Genomic DNA, 26,468 nt, shown 5'->3' on the forward strand with positions numbered 1-26,468 from the left:
TTCCCCTCTGCCATCAGGGAGGAGGTACAGGAGCCTGAAGACACACACTCAACGGTTCAGGAACAGCTTCTTCCCCTCTGCCATCAGGGAGGAGGTACAGGAGCCTGAAGGCACACACTCAGCGATTCAGGAACAGCTTCTCCCCCTCTGCCATCAGGGAGGAGGTACAGGAGCCTTAAGACACACACTCAACGGTTCAGGAACAGCTTCTTCCCCTCGGCCATCAGGGAGGAGGTACAGGAGCCTGAAGACACACACTCAACGGTTCAGGAACAGCTTCTTCCCCTCTGCCATCAGGGAGGAGGTACAGGAGCCTGAAGGCACACACTCAGCGATTCAGGAACAGCTTCTTCCCCTCTGCCATCAGGGAGGGGGTACAGGAGCCTGAAGACACACACTCAGCGATTCAGGAACAGCTTCTTCCCCTCGGCCATCAGGGAGGAGGTACAGGAGCCTGAAGACACACAGTCAGTGATTCAGGAACAGCTTCTTCCCCTCTGCCATCAGGGAGGGGGTACAGGAGCCTGAAGACACACCCACAGCGATTCAGGAACAGCTTCTTCCCCTCTGCCATCAGGGAGGAGGTACAGGAGCCTGAAGGCACACACTCAGCGATTCAGGAACAGCTTCTTCCCCTCTGCCGTCCGATTCCTGAATGGACGTTGAACCCTTGGACACGACCTCCCTTTTTTTTAAATACGCAGTATTTCTGTTTTTGCACGTTAAAAAATCTATTCAATATACATAACTGATATACTTGTTTATTTATTATTACGTTTTATTTTATTTATTATTCTACTTTCTCTCTCTGCTGGATTATATATTGCATTGAACTGCTGCCGCTCAGTGACCAAATTTCACGTCATATGCCAGCGATAATAAACCAGATTCTGATGGAGTTAAAGGATACAGCGTGATATAGATCAGTTGCCGATATGGGCAGTGAGATGGCAGATGCCGTTTAACCCCAGATAAGTATGAGGCGTTGCCCCTCCATAGGGCAAACGCAAGGAGACGGCACTCTGTTCGGGGCAAGATCTTGCACAGGGCTGCTGAGCAGGGAGATGATGGGGTCCGAGGTCGCAGCTCCCCGGAAGCGGCTCCGCGGGCCGAGACGGCGGTTCAGAAGGCCGAGGGCTTCTGTTAGTCGGGGCATCGAGTTCAAAAGTCAGGAGGTGACGTTGGAACGGCGGGGCCCCGTCCGGAGAATCGCACCCGACCCTGGTCGCCCCTCTGCAGGAAGGGTGTCGGGGCTTCGGGGAGGGGGCAGAAGAGGGTCACCGGGATCCTGCCCGGTTCGGAGGGCCCGTGCTCTCACAGGAGACCGGGTAAACTTGGGCTGTTTCCTCCGGAGCGGCAGAGGCCGAGGGGAGATCGGGGAGAGGTTTACAAGATTGTGAGAGTATCTGTTCCCCGGGGGTTGAAATGTCTGACACCGGGGGGGGGGCAGTCATTGAAGGTGAGAGGGGGGATGTGAGGGGTAAGTTTTTTTTACCCAGAGAGTGGTGGGTGTCTTGAAACGCTCTGCCTGGTGTGGTGGGGGAAGCAAACACATTGGAGGCTATTGAGAGACGTTTGGAGGGGCACAGCGATGTGAGCAAGATGGAGGGGTGTCGACAGGGTGTAGGTGGGGGGGGGATCAGAGTTTGGGTGTTTCAGGGGCGGGGGTATTGGGTAGGAGAGGATCATGGAGGGAGATGGAAAGAGGAGAAGGTGGGGTGGGGGTGTTGGGGGAGGAGAGGATCATGGAGGGAGATGGAAAGAGGAGAAGGTGGGGTGGGGGTTTTGGGTAGGAGAGGATCATGGAGGGAGACGGAAAGAGGAGAAGGTGGGGTGGGGGTGTTGGGGGGGAGGAGAGGATCATGGAGGGAGAAGGAAAGAGGAGAAGGTGGGGTGGGGGTATTGGGTAGGAGAGGATCATGGAGGGAGACGGAAAGAGGAGAAGGTGGGGTGGGGGTGTTGTGGAGGATCATGGAGGGAGATGAAAAGAAGAGGTGGGGTGGGGGTATTGGGGAGGAGAGGATCATGGAGGGAGATGGAAAGAGGAGAAGGTGGGGTGGGGGTGTTGGGGGGAGGAGAGGATCATGGAGGGAGATGGAAAGAGGTGGGGTGGGGGTGTTGGGGGAGAAGAGGATCATGGAGGGAGATGGAAAGAGGAGAAGGTGGGGTGGGGGTGTTGGGGGGAGGAGAGGATCATGGAGGGAGATGGAAAGAGGTGGGGTGGGGGTGTTGGGGGAGGAGAGGATCATGGAGGGAGATGGAAAGAGGAGAAGGTGGGGTGGTGGTGTTGGGGGAGGAGAGGATCATGGAGGGAGATGGAGAGAGGAGAAGTTGGGGTGGGGGTGTTGGGGAGGAGAGGATCATGGAGGGAGATGGAGAGAGGAGAAGTTGGGGTGGGGGTGTTGGGGGGCGAGGATCATGGAGGGAGACGGAAAGAGGAGAAGGAACAAGAGAGTTGGAGGGAGAGGAAAATGGGGAGTGATGGGTGAAAGTGAGGGGAGCCCCGGGAAGGAGGGAAAGAGGGAGAGAGGGGCCGGGGTAGAAGCAGCAGAGAGAGGCCAGGCGTTGGAGCGGGTGGGGGGGGGGACTCACCAGGCCACTGGCCACTTGCTCCGCGATGACGTAGACCTGTTTCTCTGTCAGGTCGTAAGGGGTTGCCTCCATTGTCACCACGTCCTGGGGGATGAGAGACAGAGGAGTTGAGATCCTACCACCAGCCCAGTGCCGACGTCTCTCCCGCTCTCGAGCCCAACTCCCCGTCAACCTGGAACTTGTCTCCATCCAGTCCTCCGAGACCCAGGGTGGGGGCCCAGCCTTTCGGCCCCACCCTGCCCATGCCTTCCCCATTTTCCTCTCAACCTTTCCTATCCGTGTCCCTGTCCGAGTGTCATTAATGTACCCGCCTTGTCCACTTCCACCGGCAGCTCCTTCCACAGACGGACCACCCGTATCCCTCTAAACCTTTCCTATCCGTGTCCGTCCGTGTGTCGTTAATGTACCTGCCTCGACCACTTCCTCCGGCAGCTCCTTCCACAGACGGACCACCCATATCCCTCTGAACCTTTCCTATCCGTGTCCCTGTCCGAGTGTCGTTAATGTACCCACCTCGACCACTTCCTCCGGCAGCTCCTCCCACAGACGGACCACCCATATCCCTCTAAACCTTTCCTATCCGTGTCCCTGTCCGAGTGTCGTTAATGTACCCGCCTCAACCGCTTCCTCCGGCAGCTCCTTCCACAGACGGACCACCCGTATCCCTCTGAACCTTTCCTATCCGTGTCCCAGTCCGAGTGTCGTTAATGTACCCGCCTCGACCATTTCCTCCGGCAGCTCCTTCCACAGACGGACCACCCGTATCCCTCTGAACCTTTCCTATCCGTGTCCCTGTCCGAGTGTCGTTAATGTACCCGCCTCGACCACTTCCTCCGGCAGCTCCTTCCACAGACGGACCACACGTATCCCTCTGAACCTTTCCTATCCGTGTCCCTGTCCGAGTGTCGTTAATGTACCTGCCTCGACCACTTCCTCCGGCAGCTCCTTCCACCGACGGACCACCCTCTGGGTGCAACAGTTACCCCTCGGATCCCTATTAAATCTCCCTCTCCCCCTCTCTCAATGGCACCTATCACACTTTCTTTCTGACTCTCTCTACCCCCACCCTCTGTCTCTCTCTCTCTCTCTCTTTTCCCTCTCGCTCCCCCACCCTCTTCCCCCCCTCACCTTGCGACATTGCCAGAGGAAGTGGAGGAGGTTGCCCAGCTCCAGGGCCTCCATCACCAGCCGGGTGGTCCCGCCCTGGGTGGAGCAGCCCTCCATCTTCACCAGGTGGGGGTGTTGGCCCAGGGCGGCCTGGAACCGGATACGGGACAGGAACATCTCCGCCAGGCCGGGAGTCGCCGATTCTGCAGGAGGGATGGAGAGAGAGAGAGAGAGATGGAGGAGAGGGAGTGGGTGAGTTCTCTGTCAGACACCATCCCTACGACGGCGAATGTGTTCCAGAGGGAACTGATATAGGCCTCGTACAGGCCTGGGTTGCCATGGGAATGGGCAGAAGACCACATTCAGAACCGGTCCTTGTGCAAGGTGACGTGGCAAGGCAGATTAATACTTTAGCCGAAGTCCCTGCTACCATGCCGTAGTGGTCTATGAGCCTACGCTTACGCTGTTAATCAGAGTAGGCCCAGGTCGGGCATGGTTACCAGTGGAACATGACCAGGCCTCATTCAATCCTGGTTAGAAACCAGAGGGTTTCTACAGTTACGTTAACAGCAAAAGGATAATGAGGGATAAAATTGGTCCCTTAGAGAATCAGAGTGGACAGCTATGTGTGGAGCTGAAAGAGATGGGGAAGATTTTAAACAATTTCTTTTCTTCGGTATTCACTAAGCAGAAGGATATTGAATTGTGTAAGGTCAGGGAAACAAGTCGGGAAGTTATGGAAACTGTGACGATTAAAGAGGAGGAAGTACTGGCGCTTTTAAGGAATATAACAGTGGATAAATCTCCGGCTCCTGACTGGATGTAACCTAGGACCTTAAGGGAGGTTAGTGTCGAAATGGCAGGGGCTCTGACAGAAATATTTCAAGTATCATTAGAAACGGGGATGGTGCCGGAGGATTAGCGTATTGCTCATGTGGTTCCATTGTTTAAAAAGGGTTCCAGGAGTAAACCTCCCAATTATCGGCCTGTAAGTTTGACGTCAGTGGTGTGTAAATTAATGGAAAGTATTCTTAGAGATGGTATATATAATTATCTGGAGAGACTGGATCTGATTAGGAGTAGCCAGCATGGATTTGTGCGTGGAAGGTCATGTTTAACAAATCTTATTGAATTTTTTGAAGAGGTTACGAGGAAAGTTGACGAGGGTAAAGCAGTGGATGTTGTCTATATGGACTTCAGTAAGGCCTTTGACAAGGTTCCACATGCAAGGTTAGTTAGGAAGGTTCAATCGTTAGGTATTAATATTGAAGTTGTAAAATGGATTCAACTGTGGATGGATGGGAGATGCCAGAGAGTCGTGGTGGATAACTGTTTGTCAGGTTGGAGGCCGGTGACTAGCGGTGTGCCTCAGGGATCTGTACTGGGTCCAATGTTGTTTGTCATATACATTAATGATCTGGATGATGGGGTGGTAAATCGGATTAGTAAGTATGCAGATGATACTGAGGTAGGTGGCGTTGTGGATAATGAAGTAGGTTTTCAAAGTTTGCAGAGAGATTTAGGCCAGTTAGAAGAGTGGACTGAACAATGGCAGATGGAGTTTGATGCTGATAAATGTGAGGTGCTACATTTTGGTAGGAATAATCCAAATAGGACATACATGGTAAATGGTAGGGCATTGAGGAATGCAGTAGAACAGAATGATCTAGGAATAATGGTGCATAGTTCCCTGCAGGTGGAATCTCCTGTGGATAGGGTGGTGAAGAAAGCTTTTGGTATGCTGGCCTTTATAAATCAGAGCATTGAGTAAAGGAGTTGGGATGTAATGTTAAAATTGTACAAGGCATTGGTGAGGCTGAATTTGGAGTATTATGTACAGGTCTGGTCAGCGAATTATAGGAAAGATGTCAACAAAATAGAGAGAGTACAGGGGAGATTTACTAGAATGTTACCTGGGTTTCAGCACCTAAGTCACAGGGAAAGGTCGAACAAGTTAGGTCTTTATTCTTTGGAGCGTAGAAGGAGGGGGGACTTGATAGAGGTATTTAAAATTATGAGGGGGATAGATAGAGTTGACGTGGATAGGCTTTTTCAATTGAGACTAGGGGAGATTCAAACAAGAGGAAGTGAGTTGAGACTTAGGGGGCAGAAGTTTAAGGGTAACACGAGGGGGAATTTCTTTACTCAGAGAGTGATAGCTGTGTGGAACGAGCTTCCAGTAGAAGTGGTAGAGGCAGGTTCAATTTTGTCATTTAAAGTAAAATTGGATAGGTATATGGACAGGAAAGGAATGGAGGGTTATGGGCTGAGTGCGGGTCGGTGGGACTAGGTGAGAGTAAGCGTTTGGCACGGACTAGAAGTGCCGAGATGGCCTGTTTCCGTGCTGTAGTTGTGATATGGTTATATGGGCCAGTGGGACTAGGTGAGAGTAAGCGTTTGGCATTGACTAGAAGGGCCGAGATGGCCTGTTTCCGTGCTGTAATTGTGATATGGTTATATGGGCCAGTGGGACTAGGTGAGAGTAAGCGTTTGGCATTGACTAGAAGGGCCGAGATGGCCTGTTTCCGTGCTGTAATTGTGATATGGTTATATGACCCAGTGGGACTAGGTGAGAGTAAGCGTTTGGCATTGACTAGAAGGGCCGAGATGGCCTTTTTCCGTGCTGTAATTGTGATATGGTTATATGGGCCAGTGGGACTAGGTGAGAGTAAGCATTTGGCATTGACTAGAAGGGCCGAGACGGCCTGTTTCCGTGCTGTAATTGTGATATGGTTATATGGGCCAGTGGGACTAGGTGAGAGTCAGCGTTCGGCACGGACTAGAAGGGCCGAGATGGCCTGTTTCCGTGCTGTAATTGTGATATGGTTATATGGGCCAGTGGGACTAGGTGAGAGTAAGCGTTCGGCACGGACTAGAAGGGCCGAGATGGCCTGTTTCCGTGCTGTAATTGTGATATGGTTATATGGGCCAGTGGGACTAGGTGAGAGTAAGCGTTCGGCTCGGACTAGAAGGGCCGAGATGGCCTATTTCCGTGCTGTAATTGTGATATGGTTATATGGGCCAGTGGGACTAGGTGAGAGTAAGCGTTCAGCACGTACTAGAAGGGCCGAGACGGCCTGTTTCCGTGTGTAATTGTGGTATGGTTATATGGGTCAGTGGGACTAGGTGAGAGTAAGCGTTCGGCACGGACTAGGAGGGCCGAGATGGCCTGTTTCCATGCTGTAGTTGTGATATGGTTATATGGGCCAGTGGGACTAGGTGAGAGTAAGCGTTCGGCATGGACTAGAAGGGCCGAGATGGCCTGTTTCCGTGCTGTAGTTGTTATATGGTTAAGTGGTTATTGGCGATTTGATGGCCAAAAGAGCATCTTGATCTGGGATGGCAAATGATATCTACAGTACAGAGGCTTCACAGGTACCTTGTGGGTGGGGGAACTATATACAATGCATACTTGGAGTAAAAAGAGTGGAAGTAAAGACCCCGCCAACCCTGGATCTGGCCTCTTGCCACCAACAGCTCCCCGATTAGTGTTAACTTACTTTTAATAATACTTACATTACAACAGTCACCATGGGGAAAACTGGACCAGGTGATGCTGGTAACAGTGGGGAAAGGATTCGGCCTGTTTAGGCCTGGTTGGCATTGGAACAGAATAGACCCTCTTCAGGCCTGGAGGATTGGGACGCACGAATAGGCCTGTCCGGGTCCGATTACCATGGCAACATGAGCAGGCCCCACTGAGGCCCGGTTGCTGTGGGCGCTGAAGCTTGGGCCCCCGCTTCGGGCCTGGTCACCGTAGAAAGTGGAACAGGTTCCAATCGGGCCTGATCACCGTGGGAGTGCAGAATGCCCGGCTAACATGCTAAGAAGGGTCCGGTTGACACGGGAACAGAAGGCAGCAGTTCAGGCCTGGTTCCCACAAGAGCGGGAGGATGCCAGACGGAGTGAGAGGAGCCCCTTACCCTGCAGCTCCTTGACAACGACGGCCTTCTCCTTCCCGGACCCCTCGGCTGCCAACCGGCACAGGAAGATGTTCCCGTAACGTCCGCGGGCTATCAGCTTCAGGCCCCCGACGAGCCTCTCCGCAGGGATCTGCCAAGGCCCCAGCTCCGGGTCGGACGGGGCCTGACCGCACAAAGCTCCGTTGCTGGGCCTGAGCTCCAGGACATGCTTCCCGGTCTCCGTCCAGTCTGGGGGAGGTGGGGCGGGGGTGCATTGAGACAAATAGGGTGAGGTTCCCACCACACCCTCCCATCACTCGCACTCCCGGGGTCAGACACAGAGTGAATCTCCCTCCACACCATCCCATCCCACACTCCCGGGGTCAGACACAGAGTGAATCTCCCTCCACACCGTCCCATCACACACTCCCGGGGTCAGACACAGAGTGAATCTCCCTCCACACCGTCCCATCACACACTCCCGGGGTCAGACACAGAGTGAATCTCCCTCCGCACCGTCCCATCACACACTCCCGGGGTCAGATACAGAGTGAATCTCCCTCCACACCGTCCAATCACACACTCCCGGGGTCAGACACAGAGTGAATCTCCCTCCACACCGTCCCATCACACACTCCCGGGGTCAGACACAGAGTGAATCTCCCTCCACACCGTCCCATCACACACTCCCGGGGTCAGACACAGAGTGATTATTCCTCTACACCGCCCAACACACACTCCCGGGGTCAGACACAGAGTGAATCTCCCTCCACACCGTCCCATCACTCGCACTCCCGGGGTCAGACACAGAGAGAATCTCCCTCCACACCGTCCCATCACACACTCCCGGGGTCAGAAACAGAGTGAATCTCCCTCCACACCGTCCCATCACACACTCCCGGGGTCAGACACAGAGTGATTATTCCTCTACACCGCCCAACACACACTCCCGGGGTCAGACACAGAGTGAATCTCCCTCCACACCGTCCCATCACTCGCACTCCCGGGGTCAGACACAGAGAGAATCTCCCTCCACACCGTCCCATCACACACTCCCGGGGTCAGAAACAGAGTGAATCTCCCTCCACACCGTCCCATCACACACTCCCGGGGTCAGACACAGAGTGAATCTCCCTCCACGCCGTCCCATCTCACACTCCCGGGGTCAGACACAGAGTGAATCTCCCTCCACACCGTCCCATCACACACTCCCGGGGTCAGACACAGAGTGAATCTCCCTCCGCACCGTCCCATCACACACTCCCGGGGTCAGATACAGAGTGAATCTCCCTCCACACCGTCCCATCACACACTCCCGGGGTCAGACACAGAGTGATTATTCCTCTACACCGCCCAACACACACTCCCGGGGTCAGACACAGAGTGAATCTCCCTCCACACCGTCCCATCACACTCTCCCGGGGTCACACACAGAGTGCTTATTCCTCTACACCGCCCAACACACACTCCCAGGGTCAGACACAGAGTGAACCTCCCTCCACACCGTCCCATCACACACTCCCGGGGTCAGACACAGAGTGAATCTCCCTCCACAGCGTCCCAACACACACTCCCGGGGTCAGACACAGAGTGAATCTCCCTCCACACCGTCCCATCACACACTCCCGGGGTCAGACACAGAGTGAACCTCCCTCCACACCGTCCCATCACACACTCCCGGGGTCAGACACAGAGTGAATCTCCCTCCACACCGTCCCATCACACACTCCCGGGGTCAGACACAGAGTGAATCTCCCTCCACACCGTCCCATCACACACTCCCGGGGTCAGACACAGAGTGAATCTCCCTCCACACCGTCCCATCACACACTCCCGGGGTCAGATACAGAGTGAATCTCCCTCCACACCGTCCCATCAAACACTCCCGGGGTCAGACACAGAGTGAATCTCCCTCCACACCGTCCCATCACACACTCCCGGGGTCAGACACAGAGTGAATCTCCCCCCACACCGTCCCATCACACACTCCCGGGGTCAGACACAGAGTGAATCTCCCTCCACACCGTCCCATCACACACTCCCGGGGTCAGAAACAGAGTGAATCTCCCTCCACACCGTCCCATCACACACTCCCGGGGTCAGACACAGAGTGAATCTCCCTCCGCACCGTCCCATCACACACTCCCGGGGTCAGATACAGAGTGAATCTCCCTCCACACCGTCCCATCACACACTCCCGGGGTCAGACACAGAGTGATTATTCCTCTACACCGCCCAACACACACTCCCGGGGTCAGACACAGAGTGAATCTCCCTCCACACCGTCCCATCACTCGCACTCCCGGGGTCAGACACAGAGAGAATCTCCCTCCACACCGTCCCATCACACACTCCCGGGGTCAGAAACAGAGTGAATCTCCCTCCACACCATCCCATCACACACTCCCGGGGTCAGACACAGAGTGAATCTCCCTCCACACCGTCCCATCACACACTCCCGGGGTCAGACACAGACTGAATCTCCCTCCACACCGTCCCATCACACACTCCCAGGGTCAGACACAGAGTGAATCTCCCTCCACACCGTCCCATTACACACTCCCGGGGTCAGACACAGAGTGAATCTCCCTCCACACCGTCCCATCACACACTCCCGGGGTCAGACACAGAGTGAACCTCCCTCCACACCGTCCCATCACACACTCCCGGGGTCAGACACAGAGTGAATCTCCCTCCACAGCGTCCCAACACACACTCCCGGGGTCAGACACAGAGTGAATCTCCCTCCACACCGTCCCATCACACACTCCCGGGGTCAGACACAGAGTGAACCTCCCTCCACACCGTCCCATCACACACTCCCGGGGTCAGACACAGAGTGAATCTCCCTCCACACCGTCCCATCACACACTCCCGGGGTCAGACACAGAGTGAATCTCCCTCCACACCGTCCCATCACACACTCCCGGGGTCAGACACAGAGTGAATCTCCCTCCACACCGTCCCATCACACACTCCCGGGGTCAGATACAGAGTGAATCTCCCTCCACACCGTCCCATCAAACACTCCCGGGGTCAGACACAGAGTGAATCTCCCTCCACACCGTCCCATCACACACTCCCGGGGTCAGACACAGAGTGAATCTCCCCCCACACCGTCCCATCACACACTCCCGGGGTCAGACACAGAGTGAATCTCCCTCCACACCGTCCCATCACACACTCCCGGGGTCGGACACAGAGTGAATCTCCCTCCACACCGTCCCATCACACACTCCCGGGGTCGGACACAGAGTGAATCTCCCTCCACACCGTCCCATCACACACTCCCGGGGTCGGACACAGAGTGAATCTCCCTCCACACCGTCCCATCACACACTCCCGGGGTCAGACGCATAGTGAATCTCCCTCCACACCGTCACATCACACACTCCCGGGATCAGACACAGAGTGAATCTCCCTCCACACCGTCCCATCACACACTCCCGGGGTCAGACACAGAGTGAATCTCCCTCCACACCGTCCCATCTCTCACTCCCAGGGTCAGACACAGAGTGAATCTCCCTCCACACCGTCCCATCACACACTCCCGGGGTCAGACACAGAGTGAACCTCCCTCCACACCGTCCCATCACACACTCCCGGGGTCAGACACAGAGTGAATCTCCCTCCACACAGTCCCATCACACACTCCCGGGGTCAGACACAGAGTGAATCTCCCTCCACACCGTCCCATCACACACTCCCGGGGTCAGACACAGAGTGAATCTCCCTCCACACCGTCCCATCACACACTCCCGGGGTCAGATACAGAGTGAATCTCCCTCCACACCGTCCCATCAAACACTCCCGGGGTCAGACACAGAGTGAATCTCCCTCCACACCGTCCCATCACACACTCCCGGGGTCAGACACAGAGTGAATCTCCCCCCACACCGTCCCATCACACACTCCCGGCGTCAGACACAGAGTGAATCTCCCTCCACACCGTCCCATCACACACTCCCGGGGTCGGACACAGAGTGAATCTCCCTCCACACCGTCCCATCACACACTCCCGGGGTCAGACACAGAGTGACCCTCCCTCCACACCGTCCCATCACTCACTCCCAGGGTCAGACACAGAGTGAATCTCCCTCCACGCCGTCCCATCACACACTCCCGGGGTCGGACACAGAGTGATGCTCCCTCCACGCCGTTCCCTACCTGGCGGTGGGGTCCCCTTCTTCTGTCGACAGGTCATCCACAGAATGCACCCGCCCACGATGCAGGAGGCGGCGATGAGGAGGACTGGGACGATGATGATCTCGGACTCGAAGGCCCGCACCTCTGCTCGTGGATCGCAGGTTCCAGAGGTCAGCGTGAGGTCCGTGCACGGTCTCAGCCGCTCGCTACCCCACCACCCCCCCAATCCCACCCCACCTCCCAGGGGTCTGACCCCGGTGAGGGCGGGCCGTTGTCGGGCCGGCCGGAGCATCGCCTGGGGGGCGGAGGTCATCGCCAGGGAGATGGAGGTCGTTGCCGGGGCGACCGGGAGGGCCACCGCGGAGACGTCCCCGTCGTCGCCTGGGGGAGAGGGGGCTTGGCTGGGCTTCGGTGGGGGATTTATCCCGAAGAGGGAAGCCCTGGCCGGAACGAGGCGGGCCATTGTCTGGGATCGGGAGGTGTGCCAGCAGCTGAGGCAAGGGAGGGGTGTTCGTTCAGTCCGTGGGAACGGCAGGGGTCGTTGGGTGCAGTCGGGGAGACGGGAGCGGTGTGGGGTGGGGGTGGGGGTTTAGTGAGAGAGAGTGTGCCGATGGAGGTGGAGAGAGAGAGAGGTGAGGTTGAGGGGTGGAGGACGGGGAGGGGAGACAGGAGGGAGAAATGGAAGGAGGAGGTGGAGAAAGGGAGGGAGAAGGTGGAGAAGGGTAGGGAAGAGGGGAAAGTGGGAGGTAGATGGAGGAGGGGAGAGAGAGAGGTGAGGTTGAGGGGTGGAGGATGGGGAGGGGAGGGAGAAAGGGAGGGAGGAGGTGGAGAAGGGTAGGGAAGAGGGGAAAGTGGGAGTCAGATGGAGGAGGAGAGAGAGAGAGGTGATGTTGAGGGGTGGAGGATGGGGAGGGGAGAAAGAAGAGAGAAAGGGAGGGAGGAGGTGGAGAAGGCTGGGCAAGAGGGGAAAGTGGGAGGCAGATGGAGGAGGAGAGAGAGAGGTGAGGTTGAGGGGTGGAGGATGGGGAGGGGTGACAGGAGGGAGAAAGGGAGGGAGGAGGTGGAGGGTAGGGAACGGGAAAGTGGGAGAAATGGAGGAAGGGAGAGAGAGAGAGAGGTGAGGTTCAGGGGTGGAGGACGGGGAGGGGAGAAAGGGAGGGAGGAGGTGGAGAAGGGTAGGGAAGAGGGGAAAGTGGGAGGCAGATGGAGGAGGAGGGGAGAGAGGGAGGCAGGGTATGAGTGAGGCAGAGGGAGACGGAGGTTAGCAGAGGGGAGAGAATGCGGTGGCAGCGAGAGGGAGACGGAGGGCCAGAGAGGGGGAGCGGTCACGATTCGGACTCACCACAGAGCTCATCGCCCGGCGGGCATTCCTCGACCTTCTCCATCCGGGGGCAGAGATCTGGGGACAGAACAACACATTTAACGTGGTTCCCGACTCCCTCTGTAACAGGGGTGATGGTGGAGAGATTCCCTGTGTAATGGGGGTGACAGGGAGAGATTAATCCCGGTAACAGGGGTGATGGGGAGACTCCCTCTGTAACGGGGAAATAGGGGTGAAACTCCCTCTGTAACAGGGGAAATAGGGGTGAAACTCCCTCTGTAACAGAGGAAATAGGGATGAAACACCCTCTGTAACGGGAAATAGGGGTGAAACACCCTCTGTAACAGGGAAAATAGGGATGAAACACCCTCTGTAACACGGGAAATAGGAGTGAAACACCCTCTGTAACAGGGGAAATAGGGAAGAAACCCTCTGTAACAGGGGAAATAGGGATGAAACTCCCTCTGTAACAGGGGAAATAGTGGTGAAACACCCTCTGTAACGGGAAATAGGGGTGAAACTCCCTCTGTAACAGGGGAAATAGGGATGAAACACCCTCTGTAACGGGAAATAGGGGTGAAACACCCTCTGTAACAGGGGAAATAGGGATGAAACTCCCTCTGTAACAGGGGAAATAGGGGTGAAACTCCCTCTGTAACAGGGGAAATAGGGGTGAAACTCCCTCTGTAACAGGGGAAATAGGGATGAAACTCCCTCTGTAACAGGGGAAATAGGGGTGAAACACCCTCTGTAACAGGGGAAATAGGAGTGAAACACCCTCTGTAACGGGAAATAGGGATGAAACCCTCTGTAACAGGGGAAATAGGGGTGAAAGCCTCTGTAACAGGGGAAATAGGGATGAAACTCCCTCTGTAACAGGGGAAATAGGGGTGAAACTCCCTCTGTAACAGAGGAAATAGGGGTGAAACACCCTCTGTAACAGGGAAAATAGGGATGAAACACCCTCTGTAACACGGGAAATAGGAGTGAAACACCCTCTGTAACAGGGGAAATAGGGAAGAAACCCTCTGTAACAGGGGAAATAGGGATGAAACTCCCTCTGTAACAGGGGAAATAGTGGTGAAACACCCTCTGTAACGGGAAATAGGGATGAAACTCCCTCTGTAACGGGAAATAGGGGTGAAACTCCCTCTGTAACAGGGGAAATAGGGATGAAACACCCTCTGTAACGGGAAATAGGGGTGAAACACCCTCTGTAACAGGGGAAATAGGGATGAAACTCCCTCTGTAACAGGGGAAATAGGGGTGAAACTCCCTCTGTAACAGGGGAAATAGGGGTGAAACTCCCTCTGTAACAGGGGAAATAGGGATGAAACTCCCTCTGTAACAGGGGAAATAGGGGTGAAACACCCTCTGTAACAGGGGAAATAGGAGTGAAACACCCTCTGTAACAGGGGAAATAGGGATGAAACCCTCTGTAACAGGGGAAATAGGGGTGAAAGCCTCTGTAACAGGGGAAATAGGGATGAAACTCCCTCTGTAACAGGGGAAATAGTGGTGAAACACCCTCTGTAACAGGGGAAATAGGGATGAAACTCCCTCTGTAACGGGAAATAGGGGTGAAACTCCCTCTGTAACAGGGGAAATAGGGATGAAACACCCTCTGTAACAGGGGAAATAGGGGTGAAACACCCTCTGTAACAGGGGAAATAGGGATGAAACTCCCTCTGTAACAGGGGAAATAGGGATGAAACTGCCTCTGTAACAGGGGAAATAGGGGTGAAATCCTCTGTAAGTGGAAATAGGGGTGAAACCCTCTGTAACGGGGAAATAGGGATGAAACACCCTCTGTAACAGGGGAAATAGGGGTGAAACTCCCTCTGTAACAGGGGAAATAGGGATGAAACCCTCTGTAACAGGGGAAATAGGGGTGAAACTCCCTCTGTAACAGGGGAAATAGGGGTGAAACTCCCTCTGTAACAGGGGAAATAGGGATGAAACTCCCTCTGTAACAGGGGAAATAGGGGTGAAACTCCCTCTGTAACAGGGGAAATAGGGATGAAACACCCTCTGTAACAGGGGAAATAGGGGTGAAACTCCCTCTGTAACAGGGGAAATAGGGATGAAACACCCTCTGTAACAGGGGAAATAGTGGTGAAACACCCTCTGTAACAGGGGAAATAGGGATGAAACTCCCTGTGTAACGGGAAATAGGGGTGAAACTCCCTCTGTAACAGGGGAAATAGGGATGAAACACCCTCTGTAACAGGGGAAATAGGGGTGAAACACCCTCTGTAACAGGGGAAATAGGGATGAAACTCCCTCTGTAACAGGGGAAATAGGGGTGAAACTCCCTCTGTAACAGGGGAAATAGGGATGAAACTCCCTCTGTAACAGGGGAAATAGGGATGAAACTGCCTCTGTAACAGGGGAAATAGGGATGAAACTCCCTCTGTAACAGGGGAAATAGGGGTGAAACACCCTCTGTAACAGGGGAAATAGGGGTGAAACTCCCTCTGTAATGGGGAAATAGGGGTGAAACTCCCTCTGTAACAGGGGAAATAGGGGTGAAACACCCTCTGTAACAGGGGAAATAGGGGTGAAACTCCCTCTGTAACAGGGGAAATAGGGCTGAAACTCCCTCTGTAACAGGGGAAATAGGGCTGAAACTCCCTCTGTAACAGGGGAAATAGGGCTGAAACCCTCTGTAACAGGGGAAATAGGGCTGAAACTCCCTCTGTAACAGGGGAAATAGGGGTGAAACTCCCTCTGTAACAGGGGAAATCGGGGTGAAACTTCCTCTGTAACGGGAAATAGGGATGAAACACCCTCTGTAACGGGAAATAGGGATGAAACTCCCTCTGTAACAGGGGAAATAGGGGTGAAACTTCCTCTGTAACAGGGGAAATAGGGATGAAACTCCCTCTGTAACAGGGGAAATAGGGGTGAAACACCTTCTGTAACAGGGGAAATAGGGGTGAAACACCCTCTGTAACAGGGGAAATAGTGGTGAAACACCCTCTGTAACAGGGGAAATAGGAGTGAAACACCCTCTGTAACAGGGGAAATAGGGATGAAACCCTCTGTAACAGGGGAAATAGGGGTGAAACTCCCTCTGTAACAGGGGAAATAGTGGTGAAACTCCCTCTGTAACAGGGGAAATAGGGGTGAAACTCCCTCTGTAACGGGGAAATAGGGATGAAACACCCTCTGTAACAGGGGAAATAGGGGTGAAACACCCTCTGTAACAGGGAAAATAGGGGTGAAACTCCCTCTGTAACAGGGGAAATAGGGGTGAAACTCCCTCTGTAACGGGAAATAGGGGTGAAACTCCCTCTGTAACAGGGGAAATAGGGATGAAACTCCCTCTGTAACAGGGGAAATAGGGGTGAAACCCTCTGTAACAGGGGAAATAGGGATGAAACACCCTCTGTAACAGGGGAAATAGGGATGAAACTCCCTCTGTAACAGGGGAAATAGGGGTGAAACTCCCTCTGTAACAGGGGAAATAGGGATGAAACTCCCTCTGTAACAGGGGAAATAGGGATGAAACTCCCTCTGTAACAGGGGAAATAGTGGTGAAACACCCTCTGTAACAGGGGAAATAGGGATGAAACACCCTCTGTAACAGGGGAAATAGTGGTGAAACACCCTCTGTAACAGGGGAAATAGGGATGAAACACCCTCTGTAACAGGGGAAATAGGGGTGAAACACCCTCTGTAACAGGGGAAATAGGGATGAAACTCCCTCTGTAACAGGGGAAATAGGGGTGAAACACCCTCTGTAACAGGGGAAATAGGGATGAAACACCCTCTGTAACAGGGGAAATAGGGGTGAAACTCCCTCTGTAACAGGGGAAATAGGGATGAAACTCCCTCTGTAACAGGGGAAATAGGGATGAAACTGCCTCTGTAACAGGGGAAATAGGGGTGAAATCCTCTGTAAGTGGAAATAGGGATGAAACTCCCTCTGTAACAGGGGAAATAGGGATGAAACCCTCTGTAACAGGGGAAATAGGGGTGAAACTCCCTCTGTAACAGGGGAAATAGGGGTGAAACCCTCTGTAACAGGGGAAATAGGGATGAAACACCCTCTGTAACAGGGGAAATAGGGGTGAAACTCCCTCTGTAACAGGGGAAATAGGGATGAAACACCCTCTGTAACAGGGGAAATAGGGGTGAAACTCCCTCTGTAACGGGGAAATAGGGGTGAAACTCCCTCTGTAACGGGGACAGACACTCACTGATGAGGGCGAGACCAATGTGATAAATACAAACATTCAAAACTCTCAGGTTTAATTCAGAAACAGAATCTGTTAGTGTTCAGTGACCCGAAACACTGAGGAGTACAGAATGCAGTCCTTCCAGATCAACTGGTTCACCCTCGCTAACCCATGGCATGGGAGTGTGTGAATGGACGGTGTGGAGGGAGATTTACTCTGTGTCTGATCCCGGGAGTGTGTGATGGGACGGTGAGGAGGGACATTCAATCTGTATCTGACCCCAGGAGTATGTGATGGGACGGTGTGGAGGGAGATTTACTCTGTGTCTGACCCCGGGAGTGTGTGACGGGACGGTGTGGAGGGAGATTCACACTGTGTCTGACCCCGGGAGTGTGTGACGGGACGGTGTGGAGGGAGATTCACTCTGTGTCTGACCCCGGGAGTGAGTGATGGGACGGTGAGGAGGGAGATTCACTCTGTGTCTGACCCCGGGTCAGTGTGATGGGACGGTGTGGAGGGAGATTCACTCTGTGTCTGACCCCGGGAGTGTGTGATGGGACGGTGTGGAGGGAGATTCACTCTGTGTCTGACCCCAGGAGTGTGTGATGGGACGGTGTGGAGGGAGATTCACTCTGTGTCTGACCCCGGGAGTGTGTGATGGGACGGTGTGGAGGGAGATTTACTCTGTGTCTGACCCCGGGAGTGTGTGATGGGACGGTGTGGAAGGAGATTCACTCTGTGTCTGACCCCAGGAGTGTGTGATGGGACGGTGAGGAGGGAGATTCACTCTGTGTCTGACCCCGGGTCAGTGTGATGGGATGGGGAGGAGGGAGATTCACTCTGTGTCTGACCCCGGGAGTGTGTGATGGGACGGTGTGAAGGGAGATTCACTCTGTGTCTGACCCCGGGAGTTTGTGATGGGACGGTGTGGAGGGAGATTCACTCTGTGTCTGACCCCGGGAGTGTGAGATGGGACGTCGTGGAGGGAGATTCACTCTGTGTCTGACCCCGGTAGTGTGTGATGGGACGGTGTGGAGGGAGATTCACTCAGTGTCTGACCCCGGGAGTGTGTGATGGGACGGTGTGGAGGGAGATTCACTCTGTGTCTGACCCCGGGAGTGTGTGATGGGACGGTGTGGAGGGAGATTCACTCTGTGTCTGACCCCGGGAGTGTGTGATGGGACGGTGTGGAGGGAGATTCACTCTGTGTCTGACCCCGGGAGTGTGTGATGGGACGGTGTGGAGGGAGATTTACTCTGTGTCTGACCCCGGGAGTGTGTGATGGGACGGTGTGGAGGGAGATTCACTCTGTGTCTGACCCCGGGAGAGTGTGATGGGATGGTGAGGAGGGAGATTCACTCTGTGTCTGACCCCAGGAGTGTGTGATGGGACGGTGTGGAGGGAGATTTACTCTGTGTCTGACCCCGGGAGTGTGTGATGGGACGGTGTGGAGGGAGATTCACTCTGTGTCTGACCCCAGGAGTGTGTGATGGGACGGTGTGGAGGGAGATTCACACTGTGTTTGACCGCGGGAGTGTGTGATGGGACGGTGTGGAGGGAGATTCACTCTGTGTCAGACCCCGAGAGTGTGTGATGGGACGGTGTGGAGAGAGATTCACACTGTACGTGAACTGTGCCCTGAATGTCTGTGCCTCCCGAATCACACCCATCCCATCCCTCCTGTCTCAGTGTCCCGGTCTCTCACTCTGAAACCCCTGTCCTCCTCCCTCCTATCGCCCCCCCACCCCCACCCAACTCCCTTGTCTCCGGCAATATCTGCGTCACCGGCACTTCGTACCTGCTTCTGCGGGGATCGACCGTGTTTCTGGCTGTAAACAGATCATCGGTGTCACCAGCTCGGGCTCTTCCTGTTTGGGTTCCGCCTCTCTCACTCAGCCCCTCCCTCCCTCCCTCCCTCTCCCCCTCCCTGTTTCCGTCGATCGCTCTCTCTCTCTCTCCTTCTCTCCCTCTCTCTATCTCTCTCTCCCCCCTCCCTCCCTGCATCTATCACTCTCTCTCTCTCACTCTCTCTCTCTCGCTCTCTCCTTCTCTCCCTCTCACTCTCTCTCTCGCTCTCTCCTTCTCTCCCTCTCCCTCTCTCTCTCTCTCACTCTCTCTATCTCTCTCTCCCTCGCTCTCTCTCCCTCTCTCTCGCTCCCTCCCCCCCCCTCTCTCTCTCTCTCCGTCTATCGCTCTCTCTCTGTCTCTCCTTCTCTCCCTCTCTCTCCCCCCCTCCCTCCCTCCCTCTCTGCATCTATCACTCTCTCTCTCTCACTCTCTCTCTCTCGCTCTCTCCTTCTCTCCCTCTCCCTCTCTCTCTCACTCTCTCTCTCGCTCTCTCCTTCTCTCCCTCTCCCTCTCTCTCTCTCTCTCACTCTCTCTCTCTCTCTCTCTCACTCTCTCTCTCGCTCGCTCCTTCTCTCCCTCTCACTCTCTCTCTCTCTCGCTCTCTCCTTCTCTCCCTCTCCCTCTCTCTCCCTCTCTCTCGCTCCCTCCCCCCTCTCTCTCCCTCTCTCTCGCTCCCTCCCCCCCCTCTCCTTTCACTGCCTCTCCCTTTCTCTCTCCCCCCCACTCCTCCACTCGGACTGCTCTCACTCCCACCATTCACCTCACTCTTCCCTCCATCTCTGCCTCCCTCCCTCCCCTCTCTGCTTCTTGCGTATCCACTCTTTCCTCCGCCTCCCCACCCAGTTTTCTCTCTCCGTCCCTCTCTCTGTCTTTCTCTCACGCCCCTCCTTCCCCCTTGGCCTCCCTCCGTCCTGCTCTGTCCTCCCTCCAACCCCACTCCCCCGCCAACCCATCCCTCCCGCTCTCGATCCCCCACCCCCGCTGCAGACGCCGCCACACTCTCTCTCTGTCCTCTCCACCCTGCTTTCTCTCTCTGTCTCTCTCCCACTCCAATTCATTTCCCCCTCATCGCCTTCTCTCTCCGTCGCAATTCGCCCGGTCCTGTTTGCAGTTCCTTCTCTGAAGGTTTCCCGAGCAAAATGTATCTCTGGGCCCCGCACTCTGAGGATAAATCTTAATCCGAACTCGGGCTTTGTCCCCCCCCCCCGCCCCCACTCTCAGCCTCTCCAATTCTTATCACTCACTCGCTTTCCCTCCGTCCCCCGTCCCACAATCTGTCCTCTCCCTCTCCATCTGTCCGCTCTCCCACTGCCACATTCCCTCCCTCCCTCTCCATCTGTCCGCTCTCCCACTGTCACCTTCCCTCCCTCCATCTGTCCTTCTCTCTCCCACTGTCACCTTCCCTCCCTCCCTCTCTATCTGTCCTTCTCTCTCCCACTGTCACCTTCCCTCTCTGTTCCTCCCTCTCCATCTGTCCTTCCCTCTCTCTGTTCCTCCCTCTCCATCTGTCCTTCTCTCTCCCACTGTCACATTCCCTCCCTCCCTCTCCATCTGTCCTTCTCTCTCCCACTGTCACCTTCCCTCTCTCTGTTCCTCCCTCTCCATCTGTCCTTCCCTCTCTCTGTTCCTCGCTCTCCATCTGTCCTTCTCTCTCCCACTGTCACCTTCCCTCTCTCTGTTCCTCCCTCTCCATCTGTCCTTCCCTCTCTCTGTTCCTCCCTCTCCATCTGTCCTTCTCTCTCCCACTGTCACATTCCCTCTCTCTGTTCCTCCCTCTCCATCTGTCCTTCCCTCTCTCTGTTCCTCGCTCTCCATCTGTCCTTCTCTCTCCCACTGTCACCTTCCCTCTCTCTGTTCCTCCCTCTCCATCTGTCCTTCCCTCTCTCTGTTCCTCCCTCTCCATCTGTCCTTCTCTCTCCCACTGTCACATTCCCTCTCTCTGTTCCTCCCTCTCCATCTGTCCTTCCCTCTCTCTGTTCCTCGCTCTCCATCTGTCCTTCTCTCTCCCACTGTCACCTTCCCTCTCTCTGTTCCTCCCTCTCCATCTGTCCTTCCCTCTCTCTGTTCCTCCCTCTCCATCTGTCCTTCTCTCTCCCACTGTCACATTCCCTCCCTCCCTCTCCATCTGTCCTTCTCTCTCCCACTGTCACCTTCCCTCTCTCTGTTCCTCCCTCTCCATCTGTCCTTCCCTCTCTCTGTTCCTCCCTCTCCATCTGTCCTTCTCTCTCCCACTGTCACATTCCCTCCCTCCCTCTCCATCTGTCCTTCTCTCTCCCACTGTCACCTTCCCTCTCTCTGTTCCTCCCTCTCCATCTGTCCTTCCCTCTCTCTGTTCCTCCCTCTCCATCTGTCCTTCTCTCTCCCACTGTCACATTCCCTCCCTCCCTCTCCATCTGTCCTTCTCTCTCCCACTGTCACCTTCCCTCTCTCTGTTTCTCCCTCTCCATCTGTCCTTCCCTCTCTCTGTTCCTCCCTCTCGATCTGTCCTTCTCTTTCTATCTCCCTCCCTCAGTCACCGTCTCTCCCCTACCCCTCCCTGTTTTGTTCTTGCTCCCTATCCACATTCCTCTCTCTCTCTCTCTCCCACTCCCTCTCTCTCTCCCTCCCTCCCTCCCCCTCTCTCTCTCTGTTCAGCACTCCAATCCACACACCACTCCCCCTTTCTCTCCGCCGCGAGTCCATTCCCCCCTCCTCGCTCCCTGCCTCTCCCCATCTAACGCACTCACCTGTTCAGGTGTATACCCTGAATCATTGCATCCAGACATACACACACCCACATCCCGCCCTCTCCCACCCCCCCCCCCCCCCACCCCGCCACACACACACACCTGTTCAGGTGCACATCCTGAACAATACACAAACCTTTGAAACGTCCCAGAACCGCGCCTCCCCCTCGGCCCAATCGCCTTTGCTCAGCTTCCTGCACGACCGGTTAATCTTCAACTCGCTAACTCCTCCCCCTTCCTCTCTCCGGAGGCGGCAGGGAGAAGGAAGTGTGTGTGAGTGTGTGTGTCTGTGTGAGTGTGTGCGTCTGTGTGAGTGTGTGCGTGTGTGTGCGTGTTTGGGCGTGTGTGTGTGGGTATATGAGTGTGTGTGTCTGTGTGAGTGTGTGTGTGCGTGTGTGTGTGGGTGTATGAGTGTGTGTGTGTCTGGTATGTGTGTGAGGGCATCATTCTCTCAAACGGAGAGGCAGTCAGCGAAGGAGAGAGACACAGGTGCAGGATCAGGCCGCTTGGCTCACACGGCTGATTTACTATCCCACTCAACCCCGCAGCTCAGCTGCCGTATCCCCGCCACAGTCAAAGCGAGAACACACCAGGCTGTGCTTTCAATGCACCCCGGCGGCACGGTCCCCACAGCCGCCCGTAGTAACGAATACCTCGGGTTCACCACCCTCCACTCTACCTGTGTCCTATGGTCCTAGACTCCCCCACTATAGGATACATCCTCTCCACATCCACTCTATCTGTGTTCTCTAGTTCTAGACTCCCCCACTATAGGATACATCCTCTCCACATCCACTCTATCTGTGTCCTCTGGTCCTAGACTCCCCCACTACAGGAAACATCCTCTCCACATCCACTCTATCTATGTACTCTGGTCCTAGACACTCTACTATAGAAAACGTCATCTCCACATCCACTCTATCTGTGTCCTCTGGTCCCCGACTCCTCCACTATAGGAAACCTCCTCTCCACATCCACTCTATCGGTGTCCTCTGTTCCTAGACTCCCCCACTATAGGAAATATCCTCCCCACATATACTCTATCTGTGTCCTCTGGTCCTAGACTCCCCACTACAGGACACATCCTTTCCACATACACTTTATCAGTGTCCTCTTGTTCTAGACTCCCCAGTACAGGAAACATCCTCTCCACATCCACTCTATCTGTGTCCTCTGGACCTAGACTCCCCGACTATAGGAAATATCCTCTCCACATCCACTCTATCTGTGTTCTCTAGTTCTAGACTCCCCCACTATAGGATACATCCTCTCCACATCCACTCTATCTGTGTCCTCTGGTCCTAGACTCCCCCACTACAGGAAACATCCTCCCCACATCCACTCTGTCTGTGTCCTCTGGTCCTAGACTCCCCACTACAGGAATCATCCTCTCCACATCCACTCTATATGTGTCCTCTAGTCCCAGACTCCCCCACTACAGGAAACATCCTCTCCAAATCCACTCTATCTGTGTCATATGGTCCTAGACTCCCTCACTACAGGAAATATCCTCTACACATCCACTCTATCTGTGTCCTCTGGTCCTAGACTCCCCCAGTATAGGAAATATCCTCTCCACATCCACTCTATCTGAGTCCTCTGGTCCTATACTCCCCCAATACAGGAAACATCCTCTCCACATCCACTCTATCTGTGCCCTCTGGTCCTAGACTCCCCCACTAGGAAACATCCTCTCCACATCCACTCTATCTGTGCCCTCTGGTCCTAGACTCCTCCACTACAGGAAACATCCTCTCCACATCCACTCTATCTGTGTCCTCTGGTCCTAGACTCCCCCACTACAGGAAACATCCTCTCCACATCCACTCTATCTGTGTCCTCTGGTCCTAGACTCCCCCACTACAGGAAACATCCTCTCCACATCCACTCTATCTGTGTCCTCTGGTCCTAGACTCCCCCACTATATGAAACATCCTCTCCACATCCACTCTATCTGTGTCCTCTGGTCCTAGTCTCCCCGCTATAGAAAATATCCTCTCCACATTCACTCTATCTGTGTCCTCTGGTCCTAGACACCTCACTATAGAAAATATCCTCTCCACATCCACTCTATCTGTGTCCTCTGGTCCTAGACTCCCCCACTACAGGAAACATCCTCTCCACATATACTCTATCTGTGTCCTCTGGTCCTAGACTCCACACTACAGGAATCATCCTCCCCACATCCACTCTGTCTGTGTCCTCTGGTCCTAGACCCCCCACTACAGGAATCATCCTCTCTACATCCACTCTATATGTGTCCTCTGGTCCCAGACTCCCCCACTACAGGAAACATCCTCTCCAAATCCACTCTATCTGTGTCATATGGTCCTAGACTCCCTCACTACAGGAAACAACCTCTCCACATCCACTCTATCTGTGACCTCTGGTCCTAGACTCCCCCACTACAGGAAATATCCTCTCCACATCCACTCTATCTGTGTTCTCTGGTCCTAGACACACCACTATAGAAAATATCTTCTCCACATTCACTCTATCTGTGTCCTCTGGTCCTAGACACCTCACTATAGAAAATATCCTCTCCACATCCACTCTATCCGTGTCCTCTGGCCCTAGTCTCCCCGCTATAGAAAATATCCTCTCCACATTCACTCTATCTGTGTCCTCTGGTCCTAGACACCTCACTATAGAAAATATCCTCTCCACATCCACTCTATCCGTGTCCTCTGGTCCTAGTCTCCCCGCTATAGAAAACATCCTCTCCATATCCACTCTATCTGGGTCCTCTGGTCCTAGACTCCATCACTATAGGAAACACCCTCTCCACATCCACACTATCTGTGTCCACTGGTCCTAGACTCCCCCATTGCAGGAAAAATCTTCTCCACATCCACTCTATCTGGTCCTAGACTCCCCCAGCAGGGGCAGCACACTTTCCCCATCCAGTCTATCTGTGTCCTCTGGTCCTAGACTCCCCCACTACAGGAAACATCCTCTCCACATATACTCTATCTGTGTCCTCTGGTCCTAGACTCCCCACTACAGGACACATCCTTTCCACATACACTTTATCAGTGTCCTCTTGTTCTAGACTCCCCAGTACAGGAAACATCCTCTCCACATCCACTCTATCTGTGTCCTCTGGTCCTAGACTCCCCGACTATAGGAAATATCCTCTCCACATCCACTCTATCTGTGTCCTTTGGACCTAGACTCCCCCACTACAGGAAACATCCTCTCCACATCCACTCTATCTGTGTCCTCTGGTCCTAGACTCCCCCACTACAGGAAACATCCTCCCCACATCCACTCTGTCTGTGTCCTCTGGTCCTAGACTCCCCACTACAGGAAACATCCTCCCCACATCCACTCTGTCTGTGTCCTCTGGTCCTAGACTCCCCACTACAGGAATCATCCTCTCCACATCCACTCTATATGTGTCCTCTAGTCCCAGACTCCCCCACTACAGGAAACATCCTCTCCAAATCCACTCTATCTGTGTCCTCTGGTCCCAGACTCCCCCACTACAGGAAACATCCTCTCCACATCCACTCTATCTGTGTCCTCTGGTCCTAGACTCCCCCAATACAGGAAACATCCTCCCCACATCCACTCTGTCTGTGTCCTCTGGTCCTAGACTCCCCACTACAGGAATCATCCTCTCCACATCCACTCTATATGTGTCCTCTAGTCCCAGACTCCCCCACTACAGGAATCATCCTCTCCACATCCACTCTATATGTGTCCTCTAGTCCCAGACTCCCCCACTACAGGAAACATCCTCTCCAAATCCACTCTATCTGTGTCCTCTGGTCCCAGACTCCCCCACTACAGGAAACATCCTCTCCAAATCCACTCTATCTGTGTCATATGGTCCTAGACTCCCTCACTACAGGAAACATCCTCTCCACATCCACTCTCTGTGACCTCTGGTCCTAGACTCCCCCACTACAGGAAATATCCTCTACACATCCACTCTATCTGTGTCCTCTGGTCCTAGACTCCCCCAGTATAGGAAATATCCTCTCCACATCCACTCTATCTGAGTCCTCTGGTCCTATACTCCCCCAATACAGGAAACATCCTCTCCACATCCACTCTATCTGTGCCCTCTGGTCCTAGACTCCCCCACTAGGAAACATCCTCTCCACATCCACTCTATCTGTGCCCTCTGGTCCTAGACTCCTCCACTACAGGAAACATCCTCTCCACATCCACTCTATCTGTGTCCTCTGGTCCTAGACTCCCCCACTACAGGAAACATCCTCTCCACATCCACTCTATCTGTGTCCTCTGGTCCTAGACTCCCCCACTACAGGAAACATCCTCTCCACATCCACTCTATCTGTGTCCTCTGGTCCTAGACTCCCCCACTATATGAAACATCCTCTCCACATCCACTCTATCTGTGTCCTCTGGTCCTAGTCTCCCCGCTATAGAAAATATCCTCTCCACATTCACTCTATCTGTGTCCTCTGGTCCTAGACACCTCACTATAGAAAATATCCTCTCCACATCCACTCTATCTGTGTCCTCTGGTCCTAGACTCCCCCACTACAGGAAACATCCTCTCCACATATACTCTATCTGTGTCCTCTGGTCCTAGACTCCACACTACAGGAATCATCCTCCCCACATCCACTCTGTCTGTGTCCTCTGGTCCTAGACCCCCCACTACAGG

General features: G+C 54.3%; 1 protein-coding gene across 1 annotated transcript; it reads right to left on the bottom strand.

Annotated features, from left to right (window-relative positions):
• Positions 1–944: 944 nt before the first annotated feature.
• On the bottom strand, positions 945–21,989 carry LOC132386197 (tyrosine-protein kinase STYK1-like). Its single transcript, XM_059958480.1, has 8 exons — positions 21,963–21,989; positions 19,051–19,081; positions 13,090–13,146; positions 11,769–11,891; positions 7,623–7,850; positions 3,721–3,902; positions 2,593–2,676; positions 945–1,429 (listed from the first exon to the last, which is right to left on the bottom strand). Exons 3-8 carry the CDS (start codon positions 13,130–13,132, stop codon positions 1,169–1,171), a joined length of 921 nt encoding a protein of 306 aa, XP_059814463.1. The 5' UTR covers positions 13,133–13,146; positions 19,051–19,081; positions 21,963–21,989; the 3' UTR covers positions 945–1,168.
• Positions 21,990–26,468: the final 4,479 nt, after the last annotated feature.

This window comes from Hypanus sabinus, unplaced genomic scaffold (genome assembly GCF_030144855.1).
Source record: "Hypanus sabinus isolate sHypSab1 unplaced genomic scaffold, sHypSab1.hap1 scaffold_1055, whole genome shotgun sequence".
NCBI lineage: Eukaryota > Metazoa > Chordata > Chondrichthyes > Myliobatiformes > Dasyatidae > Hypanus > Hypanus sabinus.